Source organism: Cervus elaphus, chromosome 10, assembly GCF_910594005.1.
Source record: "Cervus elaphus chromosome 10, mCerEla1.1, whole genome shotgun sequence".
In the NCBI taxonomy this organism is placed as follows: domain Eukaryota; kingdom Metazoa; phylum Chordata; class Mammalia; order Artiodactyla; family Cervidae; genus Cervus; species Cervus elaphus.
This window is the reverse complement of record NC_057824.1, coordinates 52,393,369-52,412,125: the sequence shown is the minus strand read 5'-3', so window position 1 is coordinate 52,412,125 and position 18,757 is coordinate 52,393,369. Positions and strand designations below refer to the sequence as shown.

Here is an 18,757-nt window from a genome sequence, read left to right as displayed (position 1 = left end):
TTTTCAGGTACATGAGGCCTCAATAAAATGGGCCTTCCGTCTACCCTTTCATAGAATGCTACTGCAAGATATGCTCCAGCAAAACAAGGAAGTAAAGCAGAAAAAAACGTAGGAATGAAAATCAGGAAACAGGAGATGCAACACGGCACAAAGGGACAGTGAGTTTGAACAGACCTAAGCACCAGGCAAACCAGACTAGAGCAGGAAGACAAAGTGCAGAACGGAAATCCCAGGAAAAGAAAGAGGCGGTTCATCCAACAGATCTAACCAAATGAAAAGTACGCCAAGAAACGAGGAGACAGAGATTCCAAGAAAGCTCTGCAAATGAGGGGTGGGGGTGGGGGTGGGGATGCAATTAATAACTCAAGGAAATAAGAAATGAATTTTATCATACCACCTGACTCAAATATCAACAATATTTACAAACCCAAAGCCGGAATAATAAAACTGGTTTAAATAAAATTGTATTTCACAAATATTGGGAGGAGAAAGGAAGTGGAGATGGAGGCAGGGGAGACGGTGAGGCAACAAAACAATAAACATTTACTAAGTGCTTATTATTTCCCAGATACTGTTCTAATGCTTTACACGTATTAACGATTCATGATGTAGATACTATTATTATCCTCATTTTACAGATGAGAAAACCAAGGTAGGAGAGGCAAAGAAACTTGCCTTTGGTCTCATGCTAATATTAATAAATGGGAGTCAGAAAAGAAATTTGGACAGTCTACGCAAAATCCTCATCTTCCATAGGAGTCAGTAAAGAATCTCAAACTCTAAAAAATAACCAGCAGTAGGTTATTACACAGAAATATGGATGAAAAGGCCAAAAGAAATAGCCAAGAGAATTAAAAGGGGGCACCAGGAATGGGGAGACAGAAGGCAAGAGATCGCTGGTTTTCTTTATAATCCTAACAACACTATATGACATTTTCTTTTTTTAATATTTATTTATTTGGCTGCACTAGGTCTTGACTGCAGCACTCAGGATCTCTGATCTTCTCTGGGGCATGAGGGATCTTTCTAGTTGCAGCACACATGATCTTAGTTCCCTGACCACGGGTCAAACCCGGGCCCCCTGCGTTGGGAGCACAAAGTCTTAACCACTGGCCCACCATGGAAGTGCCCCCATCTGACTTTTCAAATGATACCTAACCTTTACTCTAAAGTTTATACCAAGCATAATGCAGAAGTATACACTTTTACTGGGTGAATTTCACAGGATGCAAAGTATTCCTCAATACAAATACAGAAAAAAAAAAAATTTAAGATGCATGCACAATTAGATACTACTACTGAGTCACCAGAATGAATAGAATTTAAAGCTACTGACAATCTCACCGGCTGGCAAGACGGAATGGATCGTACAACAGTGCAACCATTGGAAAGCTCACCGATACAAAAGCTGAAGTCACACACACTCTGTGACTCACCAATTCCAGTTCTAGACAATACACACACACACACACATATATATCCAAAGAAATGTGCACCTATATGAGCCAAAAGGCCATGCTCATACCAGCACTATTCATAGTAAATACTGCAAACAACCTAAACGTCCATCAGCAGAGGTGTGAGTGAATACTATACAACAACCAGAAATCAGTGACTGCTTCACGCCGCAGATACGGGCGAATCTGACACACCCAGCATGAGTGAAAACAGCCAGAGATCAAAGATGACAGGTTGCACAATTCCATTTACAGAAAGTTCAGACACAGGCAAAAAAAAAACTAAGGTACAGAAATGAGTCTGGGGATGGGAGTGGAGAGTGACTGGAAGAGCGCAGAGGACAGCCTCTGGATGTAGGAAATGTCTTGACCTTGAGCTGGCTGGTGGTGAGGTGGGTGTGTTCTACACACCCATTTGTAGGATTTGTGAAAGGACAAGTACTGACTATTGGAGACTGAAGCGTTTTACAGAATGTTCACTACACCCAAAAAGAAGAATAATAAAAATGATGTGTTCCAGTTGGGACCCTGGAGTCTAAGGAGCCTGTGGAGCATCCAGAGGGGCCAACAACACCCTAGAGGCCCTCGGGGAGGACCAGACTAGAGCTGGGGATTCACTGGTGAATGACATATTCTAATTACAGCAATCACTTTTACTGCCACTTCTAGAAGCAGAGGGCTATTTGTGTGCTAGGCACTTCAGAGCCACTAAATGAACCCATTTCATAGATAAGAAAACCGAGGCTTAGAGTCATCACCCAGCAAGGGGAGGAGGAAAACACCGAAACTCCAGCAATCCAGCCTCGGTCCCTAGGCCCTCCAGCCTTCAGCAGTTATCTGGAGATTGCAGAGCCCCAGCTGGTGTATGGAGACCCAGACCATACACAACTATTCATGACAGTGTGCAAAGCAGGTTTTTCACTCTGGGCTGAGGGTCCATCTCTTCGTTACCTGGGATGCAGATGGTGAATGCATTCGTAGCCTGCAGCGGTGGTAAGCTTTTATGATCCCCACTAAATGGCCTTGACGTCCTCTAAAGTCAAATGCCAGGCCTCTGCGGGCAGCTGGTGCAGCCAGGACTCTAGCCCTGGGGGGCCAAGGCTGACCACTGGTCAGGGCCCCACCCCACCCCCAAGCCCCTGGGCAGGCCTAAGGCCTATACCCTCCAAAGTTGGGCTGGGAAGCGGACAGGGTAGGTTCATGACAGGACCCCATGTGACCAAAGACAAGTGTTAAGGGACCTGGTGGCAGGTAAGATCAGACTGCAGACCGGTCCATGCCAGGGGCCAAGAGCAACCAACCTGGCCACGTTCAAATCAAGAATGCTCCATCACTGCTATCTCCTCAAATCCGCTCCTCCCCATTCCTGCAAAAGCAGCACTGACCAAAAACCCCTGTCTGTTGTCCTCCTTATCAGCCTCTCCACATCTATCTCCGAGGCCCCACCTTCCCAAGGCATCACACCCCAGCCCTCCCCTCCAACCCCCCTCCTGGGTCTCCATCATCGTCCTGATAGCCTCCTCATCATTGACAAGTCCCCGGCTTCTCTCCGGTCTACCAGTCTCCAGCAATCCAGACTAACTTTGTTAAACGACTCCCTGGCAATAATTTCAAAGGAAAGTCTGAACTAGTACAGCGAACAAACAATCCAACTGCCCTATGACCTCCCTGAGGTTCAGCAACTATGAACCGCTTTCTCACCCGACGTGTTATCTGAAGTCATCTGACTTATCGGCGTCTCCCACATCTCAACATTTAAGATGGTTTTTTTTTCCTCTTCCTGAGCCATTCCTGAGCCTCCGCTGCAGACCTCACACCCCCTGCCCCTGAATGTTTCTCGTCCCGAGAGCAAGGCCGCTCTCTTACATAATCACAGTACGACTTCGTGAAACGTGATCCTGACTGGGTGCTATCGGCTAATCTACAGTCCATATTCCAATTTCGTCAATTGCCCCAGTGATGTCCTTTAGAGCAATTTCTTCCCTGATCCAAGATCCCATCCAGGGCCACAGAGGGCCTCCTGCTGTCGGTTTTTCGTCTCCTCTAACCAGGAACAGTCCGCAGCCTTCATCTTGCCTTCCACGACGTGTTTTGTTTAAGAGTCCAGACTGGTGCCATAAAATGTCCTCAACTTGAGTCACTCCCTCCATTTAAAACCCTCCACTGCCTTCTCACTCCTCACAGTTTGAAATTCCAAGACCTCATTACTGGCCTTCAGGGACCTGCAGGGTCCCATCGCCTCCTCTTTCCCTCCTCCCATTCCTCACCCCCACCAAGCTCCAGCTATTCTCAGAGCTTCAGCCAGTCACCACTCTGGCCAAAAAGAGACCCTCGGCATTTTCCTTCTTTCACAGTCTCTATCTCTCATTAAAATGACTTCCTTGGCTGACTTATGTTTACTGCCTGGTCCCGCACACTAAGACGGGAGATCCAATGACAGCAAAGACTTCTGTGTCTGGTCACCACGGCCGGAGCGGTGCCTGGCACGCAGGAGGCCCTTGGAAATCCCTCTGCAGAGCAAATGAACAAGTGAGGAAAGAAGAAAGCGTGGGGTTGAGAGCTAAAGAACCAGGGGGCTCAGAGAGGAGGGGAGGGCTGCAGAGGCCCTTCCAGATTCTAGAACCTCCCTCAGGCCTCCCTCGGGCCTCTGCCCAGAGGAGGATGCACCCAGCAAATCTCCCTTATCTTGGGGATCGCATCACTCCACCAGCCAGTCCCACTGATTAAGCTTTTTAAATCAATCCCAGTAGGCTGACAGGCTGGATTCCAGAGATAGAGCTGATCAGACCCTGGAGAAGGCCCACAGCCAGCTATTGTCCACCGATCAGTCCAAAGTGCAGGGCCTGATCCTGGGTTACTACCTTCACATTCACATAGCCTCCAGGGGCCAGGCCCAGGTGTGGGGGCAGGGAAAATAAACATCTAAACACAATATCCTGCTAACAGCTCTTTAATTGCAATGGTGAGGAGGACTGAATCCAGGCCTCCCAAACCCAGAGCTGAGGGGCTGGCCGACCAGGTGTTTGTCACTTACTTGTCCATTTCACCAACTGCTGTGAACATTTCAGGGCTCACACACCTCACAGTACTCAAGGATACTGGGAAGAGAACCGGGACTCTCTATCCCAAGCCCCATCTATTCCTGATTTCACCTCCTCTTGAGCAGAACAAGGAGTCACCCCTCTTCACCCAGACTTCATCTCCTCCCTGAAGACCCTCCCTCGCCACAACCCCCCTGTCACTACCTGCCTGAATGGGGTCCCAGCCACCCCCACCACCCCCCAGCCAGGGGGCCCTTCCAGCTCTGAGCTCTCCCCACTCGGCCAGCTCCCTCTTGCCTTGGAAAGCTGGATGCACCCGGAGTTCCCACCCACAAGGAGTCCAGAGGTAATTCGGCCTCTCCGGCTGTGTGACCCCGGGCAAATAGCTCAGCCTCTGCAGGCTTCCCAGCACAAAAATAAACAAATAATGAGGCAGATAACGCTGGCGAAACTTAGAGAGCTGACAGCCAAGAAGGTGATGCCCGTTGAAAGAGAAAATTTAGCACCTGCACCCCGCAAGAAGGGCGGAGACGGTTCCCGGTGGAGGAATTTGTAATACGGCCCCACCCCAAACAGTGAATGGGGAGCCGCTCCCCACCGCCTGGCTAATGGGATTAGCCCCGGGTTTGCTCTGGGCGTTGGCTTGGGGTCCCTAGGTCTCAGCATGGCCACCGTGCTGAGACGGTGCGGGGAGCGAGAGCCAGCGCCAGCCAGCCAGCCACCCTTCCCTCCGCGGCCGCAGCGGCCTGAGCGGCGGCCTCCGCACCGTGCCCGGGCCGCGCTTCCCGCGCCGGACTGTTTCCTCCATGACCTCAGCCGCCGAGCACGCAGAACTCAGGCCGCTCCTAACGTACAAGGCGCCAGCACAAGCCTCTGCAGCCACCTCCCGCTGGACTTCCCCGACCGGCCTGCCCCTTCACCAAGCCACTTCGCCCCGTGCCTCAGTCTCCCCATCTACCTAATGGGCACCCAATGGGTCTGTCTGGCTGCTGCTGCGGTTGGGCTCAGCGCGCCGGCCTGGTGCGCGCACGCAGGGGCCCCCTGGAGCCGCGGCTATTTTCCCTCGGCTTCTGGTTAAAAGACTTGGCGGCTGCCAGGCCCGGGCCAGACTGGAGACCAGAGGCTTGCGGCGCCCTTTCCCAAGCCTCTGGAAGGCGAGGGAAGGCCCCGCCCGTCAGAAAGACCCCGTGGTCTGATTCCAGCACCCTGCCACCTCCCCTGGCCGGGCCAAGCGACCCCCGGAGCGCAGACACAAAAATGACCGCGGCCTCTGGGGGCGTGCGCAAAGGGGGGCAGCCCTGGCCCTTCCTCTGGCTAGGGTCTCCGGCACCCCTCCCTGGCCCGCAGTGCACCACTTGGGAGAAAACCCTGGCCCTCATTGTGGCAGCTCTTGGGGGACACGCGCGCCCCAAGGCCACGACCCGGTTCCTTGCCCCCCCCACACACACACACACACACACACACGTCCCCCGCCCCCCGCAGGCAGGGATCTTCGCGCGCGCGCCCCTCCCCCGCCTGGTGCCTCACAAAGGCCCTTTGTCCCTCCGAGCCCTGGAACTCAGGTTCCTGAAAAGTTTCAAGAGAAAAATCAAAGGAAGAGGCAAAAAAAAAAAAAAAAAAATAGAGCGCTGCGGAGCGGGCAGGGTTGGTGGGGCAGGGCCACGGCGGCCCAGGTGTCCCTTCCAAGACCCCAAGGCCAAGGGAGCGTCCTGGGGTCCCGGAGAACTCACAAGAGTCCTGGACTACACTTGGTGGTAGGAGAGATGGGGTTTTTTTTTAATTTAAAAGCCGAAGCGTGGGACGCCAGGCACAGAGGCTGAAGGCAGCGGGAGAGCAGGGTCTGGGTTTCCTGCAGCGGCCGAAGGCAGGTCTGGGGGTCCCGGCGTTTGAGGTCCCCCTGCCAGAACGCAGCGGCTGAGGCAGGCTTGCCCCTCTCCCGCGCGGTCCCCACCGAGCCTGGGCAGCCCCGCTGGGGAAACGGCAGGATCCAGCGGGCCTTCTCCGCCCGCGCTTCCATATCAGACCCAGGGTGTTCCCGCCGCGGATCGTGCCGGGCCGATCGGCTCCCGCGCCGCTTCTGTCCAGAGCTTCAGGATGGCGGCCGCCCAGTGTCTGCATCCCTGCGGCGGGGCCGCCGGCCTTGCTGCTGGAGAATAAGGGGTCTCCAGGGCCCGCCTTCTGCCCTCTTCCCGGGGTACGGCTCCTGCCACCGTTCCCCGGGGACGCGGGGTCTTCTCAAGGGCAGCCGGCCCGCCCGCTGAAGGCCGAGTCCCCAGTGTTGGGGGTCTCTGTTCTCTTGCCCACCCACACCCCACACACACCAAGCGCCCGGACTAGCTGGAGACCCCACAGGAGAGACCAGAAGCTAAGGCCCAACCCCGGACGCACGGCGCCTGAAAGGACATTTGCCAAGAAAAGCATTGCAGCTCTGGTGCAGACGTCTCCAAAGGGTGTGGAGCGGGGTTTGTTCTTTTCTCGCCCAGATTTTGAAAACTCCAGTCCAGGCTCCAACTGCAGGAGCCCCGGGTTTGGAATCGCCCCTGGGGGCTCCGATTTCGGCCAATTCGACTGCCTCGGGAGAGCCGGACGCGCTGGGGAAGGCTACAGAGTCCAGCGCCCCTGTGCGTCAGGGCCTCCAGACTGACCTCTGCCCCGGGCGAAGAGACCCCCCTGGGCCTGCCCATACCCCGTGGGCAACCTGTGTACCAGTCGGGGGAGAAGGAGGGGCCGAATCCCCAGTGCGAGCGCGGGGATGGGGGAACAGACCTGGTAGCTTCCCCGGGGCCGGCCTCCCCCGCAGGATCCCGAGGGGACAAGAGGGGGCGGGCACTGCATAGGGCACTTACCCGGGTGCGGGTGCAGGTTGAGGCCGGCCATGTACTTTCCGGGCGGCAGCGGGCCGGGCAGGCCTGAAGCGGGCAGGCGTCCGGCCGTGGCCGCGCCCACGCGGTGGCTGTCCATGGCCAGGCCGGACAGCAGCGGCGGCGGGGGGCCGTGCACGGACCGCGGGGGCCCGAAGTCTCGGCCATCCATCCTCCGCGGGAGTGCCGCGGCCAGCCCCCCACCCGGCCCGCGGGCCTCGTTCAGTGGGACCTAAAAGTTCGGCGTCGGCGTAGTCCCAGAGTCCTCGGGCGGCGGGGGCTCCGCGGCGTGCATGGCGGCGGCGGCGGCCAGCGGGGCTTGCGCTCGGCTGCGGGCCGGCGGCCCGAGGCGCACGGCCGGCCGGCGATGGGGCCCCTCCGGGCGGCCAGGCGGAGCGGCGCGAGGCGGCGCACAAGGCGTCTTGGCGGGGAGAGGAGACGGGCCGCGGAAAAAACAAGAAGCGGGGGAGAAAAGAAAAAGGATGGGGGGGAAAAAAAACAAGTTCAGAAAGTCGTCTTGCCGTTCGGGACTGGGGGCTACCGAAGAGGCCAGAAATGAAACCGGGAGGAGCCCCTTTTCCATAAAAAGTTCAATTCCATGCTCCTCCCTTCCGCGGCTTCAGGCTCCTGCGCACCCGGCTCAAAAAGTGCCCAGCCCGGACTCTGCTTCGGCCGCTCACGGGTGCTCCTGAAACTGGGGAAGGCCCTTCGGCCGCGCCCGGAGCGCCTCAGTACAAACCTCCGAAGTGTGTTGGATTCCTGGGCGTCACATGCTCCAGGGTTTCACACCGTGAAACCTTCCCGTGAGCGGTGCGAAATGTCTCCCTAAACACTATGTCACTATCTGATCCGAAAAGTTTAATATTTAACCTTTGGGGACCCTTGTCTTCCTTTTCTGAGTTTGGCTTCCCTGAGCTCGCCCCAAGCCGCGGGATTAGTTTTTTTCACGACAGAGGGTACTAAGTGGGTTTCTTATTTTTAAAAGAGATTCATCGCCCCCTCTCGCCACCCCCCTCGGGCCACTGAGTCGTACAGTCTAAGTCCGAGGACCGGAGACGTGGCATTCTCGCCTGAGGACTGGAAAGAATCCTTCAAAACAAGCTTTGGTTTCATTTTCCAACGCCCTGGCCTGGGAATCTTGCGGCCGTAGGACGTGGCCTAGCGCGGGGGATTTGGGGGGCATCAGAGAGGAAGGGAGGCATTCAGGGGTCTCGCTCCTACCCTAGAGCTTGCCCCCCGACCCCAAAAATAACCTACAAAGAAAACCTTGGCGGCGCGGGCCGATGGAGGGGCGCCTCCCCCAGCGTTGGGCAAATCCCCGCGTAGTTCCAGTTTAAAGCTGTTTGTTTAAAAGATTTGCCGATTCCCGTGGGGGCGGGAGGGGGTCTAGGAGCCAACCCTACCCTCGCCCTCCGTCTGCCCGCGGCAGCTCGGATTCCTGATTCCAAGAGGCTGGGACGCTCCTAGAGCCGCCGATCTCGCCAAAGCCACCGGGCTCACGGCTGCCCGCCCTGCGCCCCACGACCGGCTGGCTCCCAGGCCCCGGACCTGCAGACCCTCTCAGACACAAACCCTCCGGGGTCCTCCAGACTCCCTCCCCAAGTTTGCTAAGGGTGCTTATTTTAACCCGGTTTTGGTTACAAACACCCGCTCCCTCCCATCAGGCTCTGGTTACCAGATCCGCGTTTACTTTGGAAAAAATCTAAGATCGCCACATCCGAAGATACATGTCTTAAGGAGGCGATGAGCTTTCCGTGATTTTTTTTTTTAATGTTCTTTGTGTACCTTTCCTTTAAAAGCCAGCGCTTCGGGGCATACCCCAGCGCCCCACTTTGGGGAAGTCGGGGTGAAGCCCCCCGCAACACCCTTGCTCTGGCAGAGAAGCTGGTTCGGCCATCTGCGGGCTCTGCTGCGTTCTCCCTACTTTTCTCCCCCTCTTAAATGCAGTTAAAATGGCTGAATTCCGGCTTTTAATTAAAAACAGCCTATAATCGAAAACGTCTAGGCGTCCCTGGCTCCCCCGCCGCCTGCCGGGAACCGAGAAGGGAACCGACGCCCCTCGGCCGGGCTGGGCGGGCTAGAGCCGGGCTGGGGGCTCAGGTGGGTGCCCGGGGTTCAGGGACTCGCCCCCACCCCTCCCGGGGCGCCCCACCATGCCGGCCCTGGTCCCCCCGATTCTGTTCTCCGGAGCTGGAGAGCTGCGGGAATCCCCGGCGCACCCCGAGGGAGAGGTGGGGTGGGGGCCATCTGGAGAAGTTTGGAGACCATCGTGCCCGGCCAGGGGCAGGCGGGCGGCCCGGCGGCGTACCTGGCGCGGCGGGGCTCCCAGATCCGGGCTCCGGCGACGCTGACTCTGGTGGCGGCCCCGGCTCCCGGCGCGGCTAGGCGCCCGTGCTGCCCGCCATCCCGCGGCCGCAGCTCCCCTTCGCCACCCGCAGCCGCCTCACACTTTTTGCCCGCCTTTCCTTTTTTTGGTAGAAAACCGCTCCCCGGGCCGAGCGCTCGGCGCGCCAACTCCTCCGCCCTCCCGCGGCCGGGCTCCCGCAGCCCCCGGAAAAGCCAGCTTTCCTCCCGCCGAGCTCCCCGCTTTTTAATAAAATCCAGGTAGCGCTGGTTTAAAGAATCCCAAATCTCCATATACAGCCCGGGATTGGAAAAGGTACATTACACAACCCCCCTTTCAAGTTCCTCTCGCTGGATCTAAAAAAAAAAAAAAAACAGCGGGGGGGGAGGGGACGACTGGGGGAGGGGAACACTCTCGGGCGAAGAAACACGCATTGTTCCCGGGTGCCCGCCTCCCCGCAGGCCGGCCCCCGACCGCCACCCATTGGCCGCGCGCGCCGCCCATCACGCGCATGTAAACACCTTGGCCCTCGGCCATTCCTATAAAACCAATTACGGACCCAGGGGCTCCAGCAGTTTCCAGGCTCCCCTCGGCGGGGCTGAATGATCAAAACTGGTGGTGAGAATTTTTCCGGGCCGTTTCTAGGCAGCCCTCCCCCTCCACCAGCTCGGACCCCCCCCCCTCCTTTCCTCCTCCTCCCTTTTCCTCCCCCCTCCCCCAGCGTCTGGGCTGAGTGATCAGAATAGAGGAAGATGGTTGTCGCAGCAATCCTGGGCTTTGCAAGGCGCAGTTTAATGGGCCGCCTGTCAGCTTCCTGCTCGCGGGAGGAGGTGACAAGCCGAGCGAGCCGGCAAGGGCCGGGGTCCGGCGGGCTGTGCCCCGCGCCCGGGGCCCCGCGACTCCCCACCTCCCCCGAGGCGCGCCTTCTAGAACGCGCGGTGGAAGACGCCAAAACGGACAAGGGCGGCTTTTTCCCGCCTCCCCCCACCTCGCTTTAAAACAAAGCAGCGATTCATTCCCTCTCCCCGAACTGCGCGGTTGGGTGGGATGGGCAGGCGAGAAGGCCGTTTTCCTAGCCCTGGTCTGCGGGTTCTTCCCTGAAACGCGGTGTCAGATGGTTACTGATTAATATTTTGGAGAGGCCGCGGCGGCGGGCAGCGGGTGAGTTTCTAATCTTCTAAAAGGGGTTCCTATAGAAACGCGGGCCAGGGCGCGCCCCCCGCTCGCCCCGGCCGGGGCTGCGGCGCTTTCCCTCGCGCCCCTCCCCAAAGAGGCTCTTTGCGTGGGCGCTCCCCTCCCTCTCTCTCTCCCCCCGACCAAAAAAAAAAACTCAGAGCAGAAAAAAGGATTAGATCGGCTGAGCGCGAACTGACTCCCTCTCGATTCTGACATTTCAGCCTATTAGCATTTCTCCACGGGGCCTTCTGAAACCTATTAAAGTGTAATATTAAAAACCTCTTGGCTGGGGGCCTCTCTCGCCTTCCATCCGCCGCGCCCCCTCCAGGGAGGGCGAGACCGGGAAAAAAAAAAAAAAAATCTGTTGAGCTCAGAGGAAGCAGCAGCCAAGCCCAAAAAGTGCTTGGCTGGCCGCAGCGGCCGGAGGGGGAGGGGAGCCCCAATCCCCCAGACTTTGTACTTTTATTTTGCGCTTTCAGCAAAATCCTTTCTGGGTTGAGTAGCCGGGAGCTGCCCGCGGCAACCTACTTGGCTGCAGGCGCGAGGAGTGCGGACGCGGTCGTAGGGGCCGTCCCGGGCGCCCGCACCCTGCGCGGCCCCGCAGGAACCCGTGCCCGGCTAGGCATTACGTACCCTCGAAAGGAAGCTTGGAGGGGCAGAAATCCTTTCCGATCCTGCCTCAGAGACCGACCGCGGTGATTAGATTTTAATTAAAACAAGAGAAGCCCGCTCTTTCGCCCCTCGCTGCGGACTCAGCGTTTTTGCATCGTTCGTTCTTTTTTTTTTTTTCCAATCCATTTTTAAGGCAACTTTTCTGGAGGAGGGGGATAATGAGCTAGTTCGCGCCCATTCGTTCTATTTTCTTTACTCCACTTTTAGAAAAAGAAGGGGGTAGGCTTGGAGAGCGAACTGGGGGTGTCTTAATTTAATTCCAGTATAAATTTTAGGAAAAAAAAGTTCAGCCTCTTGAGGGCAGTTTCAAGTTGCCCTTCCTGGAGCCTCCTGCGCTGGTTTCTAGGCTGCCCTCTTTTGGAAGCTGGCGCTCTGCTGGGGTGGGGGGGGGGGGGGAGGAGGGGAGAGAAGGAAAGAAAGCCTCGAAAATAGCCGGAGCCGAGGGGAAGGAGTGGCGGAGCAGGGCACGCAGGTCTCAGGGGCGGCCGGGGCGGCCGGAGGCTCCCGGTGCAGCCCCGGGACGGCCGGGAGCACTGGCCGAGAGGAGAGGGGGGTTAGAGAAAGGAGGTATTGTGCTGTGTGCCTTGGGGGAGGGGGGTGATGCAGAAGTAAAGTAAATGCAGCTGAACTGCGCGAGGCTGCTGGAAGCCAAAGCCGGGGAAGGGGCCCTGCGTGGGGGCGCAGCCCGGGTGGGCGCCGAGTGTCTCCAGTCTTATCCAGAGGCCTTTGTGGGTTCCTAGTAAACCCTCCCACTCCTGAAACCCCCATCGCTCAGTATTCAGACCCCAAACACTGATCCCCCATCTCAGTACCCCCGCCCGGGATCTGGAATGTTTTTCTTTGTTTTAATATAGCTCAAGGAAAAAAAAAAAAAAAAATGTCGAGAGAGTAGGGGTGGGGAATACAAAGGGCTTACGGGGGTGGAAAAAAACAAAAGCCTATTTTTATAAATGTTTAATGTTTTCACCCCTGGATGCTCCAAGACGCCGTAATTGTGCCGGCGCGGTATATGTGCCATAAATCATTTAGTTGCTAATAAAAATTGTGCATTTGCCCTGGATTTGCCAATGGCGTCTGCATTTTCCAAGTGTGCGCCTGGTCGGCGTGGCGAACCAAGCCTGCATTTCATTAGGGCCGAGGTTCGGGGGGCAAGCGTAGGCCCCCTCCCTCCCCATACCCCGGACCTTTGTGGGCTGCAGCCCCCTTGTGAGGCCGTCCCCGCGCATACCGGCAGCCCGCAGAGCCCCTGGCCAGCGCTGCCCGGGTGCAGGGCCTGGGAACCCAGAGGTGGTGGCGGCGGCGGCGGCTCCTCCTGGCTCGCCGGACAGACCGTGCCGGGCAGTGCCCGGTCTCCGAGCTACAGCGTGGTGGGGGTGCGGGCCGGCCGGGCCGACCTGCGTGCGCCCCGGTCTTTGCCCCTCTCCGCCGGCGCCCAGCCGCCCGCAGTCGCCGAGTAAACAGGCGGCCGGGAGCCATCTTAAGGGCGGGGGACGGATCCCAAATGGAGAGGTGGGCGCAGTCTAGGCTGCTTTCAAGACCCCCCACCATTCGTAGGGGGCCTCGGGGGCACCCCCGGCCGGCCCTCGCGGTCTGGGAAAATACGCTCCCCCCTCTGGTGACCACACTCAACATAAACCCGGGCCTGGGCGCTCCGCGTGGATCGGGTCGCAGCGCGCGGACTCCGCAGTGCTCCCGGGTCCAGCCGCCATCTTCCACCCCTCCCCCCGCATACTTGTGTTTATTCGGCAGGATCCGTGGCCAAAAAAAGAGTGTGTTGACGCAGTGTGTGTGTGTGTGTCTATGTGTGTTGTACTGGCTGGGCGGAAAATCGGCTGAAGCGGGGAACCTCCTCGCAAACCCAAACCTCAGTCCCCGGAGAACCCGCCCAGGCCCTGGGCGCTGTTGTCCGCGGTCATCCCCGGGGCCTCCAGAGCCGAGGCCTTTTGTACGTTCCCGGATCTCCAGTTCCGTGGACGCAGCCCGACTGACAAAATTCTTTCGCTTTGTTTTAAAAACCAAAGGACAAGCCAACCTTGGACTCAGCGCTCCCTGGCCGTGCCTTTGTCGAGGCGCGGGCTCAGCGTCCCGCGCTTTTGGGCAATCCTGCCCAGTTCAGGGTCAAACCCTGCGCTCCCCGGAATCCTCGTGTGGCTGGCCGCAGGGACGACATTCTCCCCCGACCCCTCTCCCCACCCTACCCCCGAGAAGAAACCATCGTTTCCTAGGCGAGGACACCCAAGCCACCTCCACCACTTGCCCCAAGCCGCCTTGTGCAGCGGGGACCGAAACCCCCGCGCTCCACCAGCCTCTCCGTGAAGGGGGCCCCGGGAATTCGCCGGCCTCCGCTGCCCGCTTGGGAAGCCGTGACGCGGTCTTTTAAGCGCCCGTTTTCAGGTTCCAGGTCCGACAACCAGGGAGCTCCTGGCCCGGGTGCTGCTAAAACCCGGAGAGGGCCCGCCCGGGAAAGCCAGGCTCGCCATCCCCTTGCAGGGACTGGCCCAGTCACGACTCGGCGCCGAGCCGAGGTTCGACCAGCCCCGCCGAGATCAGTCCCGACTCGCCAGGAAGCCCAAGGGCGCGACGCCGGAGTCCGGAAAGCCGCAGGAGCCGGGCCGCACCGCACACAGAGCCGGGACCCCGGAGCATCTGGCGGGCCGGGTCCGGCGGATCCCTGCGGCGCTCGGCTCCGCCTCCAGCCCTAGCCTCTTCCCCAGGCCAGGCCGGGTCGGGTCTTCCACTCGACTGTTCGACTCTAAGGGGACGGAGACAGTCTCCGGCGCTGGGGGCCGGCTGGGGCCATAAATCTGGGCGCAGGGGAGGGCCTCCTTCCTACTGCCTGGGCCGGTATTCCCGGTGGGGCCGGCATCTGGACTGCCCTGGACACCCTGTCCTCCAGGTCAGGACGCGGGGGCCCCCGAGACTAAGCAGGGAGTCAAGTCAGAAACTTCCCTGTTGGCCAGAGAGAGGGAACGAACAGCCTTGTCCACTGGGCACCACCAGCTTCCATCCCTGTGGCCGCAGGACCCTGAGGGGGCCTGGGCATCCCCTGACGGCTCCCTGGGTTGGGGCGCCCAGCCACGCGCTTACTACTCAGAAGGCGAGGTGAGGCTCTGGTGGGCACGCGCCGCCACCTGCCTGAACCCAGTTCAGGCTCTGCGCGTGCCATCCAGGGGCGACGGCTAGGTCAGAGTGACTTCTCAGAACTCAGCCTCCCAGCACGGACTCTGCGGCCATTCTGGGCCACCCTTCGGCCCTTGGAGCGCGCCGTGGGTGCACCATGTGGGGAGGGGGCCTTTTGTGTGCATCGAGGACCAAACCGGGTCTCCAGGCGCCTCGCCTGTAGGCGAGGGGCTCCTCTGGTCTCCCCTCCCCCCCCCCCCCCCCCCCCCCCCCCCCCCCCCCCCCCCCCCCCGCCAGCCCCATCTCCTCCTTGCCAGGACCTGGGCTTTTCCCCTGTCTGGACCCAGTTCGGCCCTCTCGTCGGCCACCCTCTTTGTCGCAAACAGGCGAACCAGCGGGAAAGCAGGTCCAGCACTGGAGGCAGCCTGGTAGGGGCAGCAGTCTTTCCACCCCAGGCAGGAGCGGGGTGGGTAGAGGGGGACTGATCCAGATGGGGTGGATTTGCAATAATAACGCTTAATGTCTCTTTGCCAGAGGGGCGGGGAACAGGCCTTCACTCCAATGCCCTGCATCCGCCGACAAGCAGGCAGTGCGCGCTCTTCATCAGGACAGCCACCTCCGGACAGCCTCCTGGACTTTGGTGGGGACAGCCGCCGAAGGGGGAGGCATTCACAGACACACACTCACACACACACTCATACACACACACTCACACACTCACCGTGCCTCCTGGGATCCACCCTGAGCCAGTGACACGACAGCAGACTGGCACGTGGAAGATGCCGGAGGCGGAGGGTTTGGAAACCTCGCTGCGAAATACTCACCCGGGGAGCTTCAGCTCCTTCCTAGAATTTCTAAAATCACAAGTGAAGGGACCAAGGCCTCCGGGCAGAGCCCAGAAGAATTTCAGCGCTCCCCTCGGCGGCGGGAACGCAGCCTGGGAGTGGAGAGGCAGCCGAGCTGCATTCCGGCCGCGCCTCCCCCGGCCCCAGCCCCAGCCCCGCGGCGCCCCAGGAAGCGCCTCCGAAAACAAAGCGCTGCGGTTTCAGCCCAAGGTTAAAGTCCACCGCGAGCGTGTTTTTTTTCCTTCCCCCCCCCCCCCCCCAGAATCTAAGAGCGATAGTGTTTCTCCAAATAAACCGCCAATAAATCAGCCCGGGGCCGCCTGCTAAGGAGCTCTGCTGACCTTGGGGACTGGATCTCCTGCTAGACCCGTCGGAGGACAGGCACGGGGAGGGGCCCCGCGTGCCAGCCGAGCCCCCCTCCCACTCCGCAGAGGAGCAGAAGAGGGACTGGCCAAGGGCATTCAGGGGCGCTTATTGGGGTGCTAGTGTGCCCAGGGGATGGGGCAGCTGTGGTTATTTGCGGGGGGTGGGGGGAGCTGGCAGTATTTGGAGGGTGAAGCTGACCACGTGTCCATTGAGCGCCTAGGGTCCCTGCACTGTTCTAGGCACCCAGGGAAGGGACACGGGGCACAGACAAGGCCTCTGTGGGGGCCTTCTTTGTCTGGGTGTGCCTGGGTGTGTTCCACAAGCCTGTGTGTGCGCCTATGACTAATGGGATTTATGTATGTCAGCGGCCAGGGTGACTAATGGAGGCCTTGGCAGCCTGTGTGCTTGTGGGGGGGGGGTGCCAGGGGAGGGGAGCTGCACTTCTCGGTGGGGAGTCGGTGCCCCCCGAGGGGCCGCCCTCCCGTCTCCTCCAGGTCCTCTTCTGCTGCCGGCTGGCAGCTCCATTTGGGCCTCTGAACCCCCGCCCGGCAGGCCTGTGCATGCTGAGAGCTCCGGAGTAAATTCCATGGGCAGCCTGGCCCCCCAGAGGCGTCTCCGCCCCTGCCCACCGCCCTGACCCACGTGGCCCCTGCACACCCAGCCCAGCCCACCTGCATCCACAGCAGAACGCTCGGGCTTCCTCTCTTTCCGTCTGAAAATTCCTCCTGATGCGAGCCTCTGCTCCGTGCAGGCTTGGACCGCCCTCTGACATGGGTGCTGTCGGGCCCGTATAACAGACCAGAAACCCGAGGTGCAGAAAGCAGGGCAGGCCCACAGGAGCGCGGGGCGATGCGGGAGACCGACGGGGAGTCCCAGCACCCAGGGAGCCCCCAGCCTGACCACGGCTAGCTGAGAGAAGGTGCACAGCTGACGGAGCTGACCCAGCCCGCCACCCCCCTCCTGCCTTGCCTCGTCCACCCTTTCCACCTTCTCCTGGGGCCTCTCTCCTGCCCTTGCCTGGGACGGGGAGGCAACAGGGGTCAGAGGTTAATGGGAGCCCATTTGGCCGGGCCTGGTAGGGGAGGGTAAGGTCAGGCTGGCTGAAGGAGCCTGGCCCTCATTCCCGGCTGGGAGGGCTCTGGTCAGGAGTTCAGGGGGCCTGGGGCTCCGTTTACCTGGCGGAGCTCGGGCGCAGCACGTCCTTGGAGAATCCCACCTCCCATCTCCCTTGGGGTCTCCTGGTTTCTGGCACACCACCCCCGTCTGGGTGTTCCTCCAGGTATTCGTTCTGCTCCTTAACACACACCTTCTGTTGCACACGTCTGTGCCCCTGTTAGAGACACACTCATCCAAAGGGTCCCTGGGAGCCACAGAAGTGAGACGCCTTCCTAAGGTCACCCAGTCTGAGTGACAACAAGCGAGCCAGACAGGTTTCAACCCAGCTCTGCGTCTTTGTGCTCCTCACCCGTCCTCCGCGGCCCGTGGTGGCCTCTCTAGGGAGGGGACGGCAGGACCAAACCCTGCTTCCCAGGCCTCCCAGGAGCCTCCTACCCCCACAGGCCTCCAGGATGTGTATGTGTGCGTGTGTGTGTGTGTGTGTGAGTGTGTGTATGAGTCATACACGAGCCTCTCTTACTCTCTTCACCCCCTCCCGCCTTTTTTTTTTTAATCCTTCTTTGGCATTTTTCTTTCAAGCAGAAAATAAAAACATTTCCCATGGCTACAGCTTTGAAAGCTTCCCTCGCTTTCCTGCCTCTTTCTCACCCCCACCCCTGTCAGTCCATTTCCAGAGTCAGCAGAAAGTCAAAAACAAACCCACAAAGATCAAGCCTGACAGGCCCCCCCTTCCCGCGCCCCTCCACTCTCTGCCTGTCTTGGTCTGTCTCCACCCGGAGACGAGTGCGAGGCAGCCCCACCCCCATACACATGCACGCATGCACTCACATACTTTCTGCAGCCGCAGGGAGTCTCTTAAGAACCTTCTAGAGCCACCCTGCCAGAAAGGCCTGCTTACGTGATTTCTTCTGCTGGAAATATGTGGCTGCTTCCCCAGCCTCCTCTGTCCAGCCCAGCTCACCTGGCCCAGCCCCCCTGGACCTTCCTCATGGAGCCCTTCTGCTGTGTGTTGAATACCTCCCCACCAAAATTCATGTGTTCAAGTCCTGACCCCCAATATCTCCAAGTGTAACATTACTTGGAAATAGGGCCATTGTACCTAGTGACGAGATCATACTGGAGTAGCTGCTGCTAAGTCGCTTCAGTCGTGTCCGACTCTGTGTGACCCCATAGACCGCAGCCCACCAGGCTCCCCCGTCCCTGGGATGCTCCAGGCAAGAACACGAATGGGTTGCCATTTCCTTCTCCAATGCATGACAGTGAAAAGTGAAAGTGAAGTCACTCAGTCATGTCTGACTCTTAGTGACCCCATGGACTGCAGCCTACCAGGCTCCTCCGTCCATGGGATTTTCCAGGCAAGAATACTGGAGTGGGGTGCCATTGCCTTCTCCAATACTAGAGTAGGGGGGGTCCCTGATCCAGTAGGACTGGCGTCCTCATACGAACGGGACCCAGGCAGAGGCAGAGGCCGGGAAGCCATCCTGCCCCTTAGTCCAGAAGGAACTGACACGGCCCGCACCTTGACCTTGGGCTTCCTGCCCTCAGAACTGAGACAGAATCCATTTCTGTGGCTTCAGTCAATGACCTTTTGTTATATCAGCCTTAGCAAACTAATACACCAGCCCAGTTTTCCTTTTTCTTATTTTGACCAAGCCACACAGTTTGCAGGATCTTGGTTCCCCAACCAGGGATCGAACACACAGCCTCGGCAGTGGAGGCACAGAGTCCTAACCACTGGACTTCCAGGGAATTCCCATAC

At 59.0% G+C, this 18,757-nt stretch overlaps 2 protein-coding genes across 5 annotated transcripts in view; one reads left to right on the top strand and one right to left on the bottom strand.

Annotated features, from left to right (window-relative positions):
• Positions 1-7,680, bottom strand: part of TNRC18 (trinucleotide repeat containing 18) — an 80,980-nt gene extending 73,300 nt beyond the window's left edge. For 3 of the 4 annotated variants that reach the window (XM_043915370.1, XM_043915371.1, XM_043915374.1), the window contains exon 1: positions 7,345-7,680. In XM_043915370.1, coding sequence (XP_043771305.1) covers positions 7,345-7,531 — 187 coding nt within the window. In that variant the 5' untranslated portion in view covers positions 7,532-7,680. The remainder of the gene's footprint in view (positions 1-7,344) is intronic. The other variant, XM_043915372.1, reaches the window with a different exon arrangement.
• Positions 7,681-10,455: 2,775 nt separating this feature from the next.
• On the top strand, positions 10,456-18,047 carry LOC122702044. Its single transcript, XM_043915555.1, has 5 exons — positions 10,456-10,641; positions 10,780-10,864; positions 14,989-15,099; positions 15,206-16,801; positions 17,220-18,047. The coding sequence occupies exons 1-4, from the start codon at positions 10,456-10,458 to the stop codon at positions 15,841-15,843; spliced, it is 1,020 nt and encodes a 339-aa protein (XP_043771490.1). The 3' UTR covers positions 15,844-16,801; positions 17,220-18,047.
• The last annotated feature ends 710 nt before the right edge of the window (positions 18,048-18,757 follow it).

Bases quoted from the DNA above. Each gene is read 5' to 3' on its own strand.
- LOC122702044 (XM_043915555.1), top strand. From the start codon at position 10,456: ATGGTTGTCGCAGCAATCCTGGGCTTTGCAAGGCGCAGTTTAATGGGC. The intron at 10,642-10,779 runs GTGGAAGACGCC...CCGTTTTCCTAG, and splicing joins CGCGCCTTCTAGAACGCGCG to CCCTGGTCTGCGGGTTCTTC. The intron at 10,865-14,988 runs GTGAGTTTCTAA...CCTCCTTGCCAG, and splicing joins GCCGCGGCGGCGGGCAGCGG to GACCTGGGCTTTTCCCCTGT.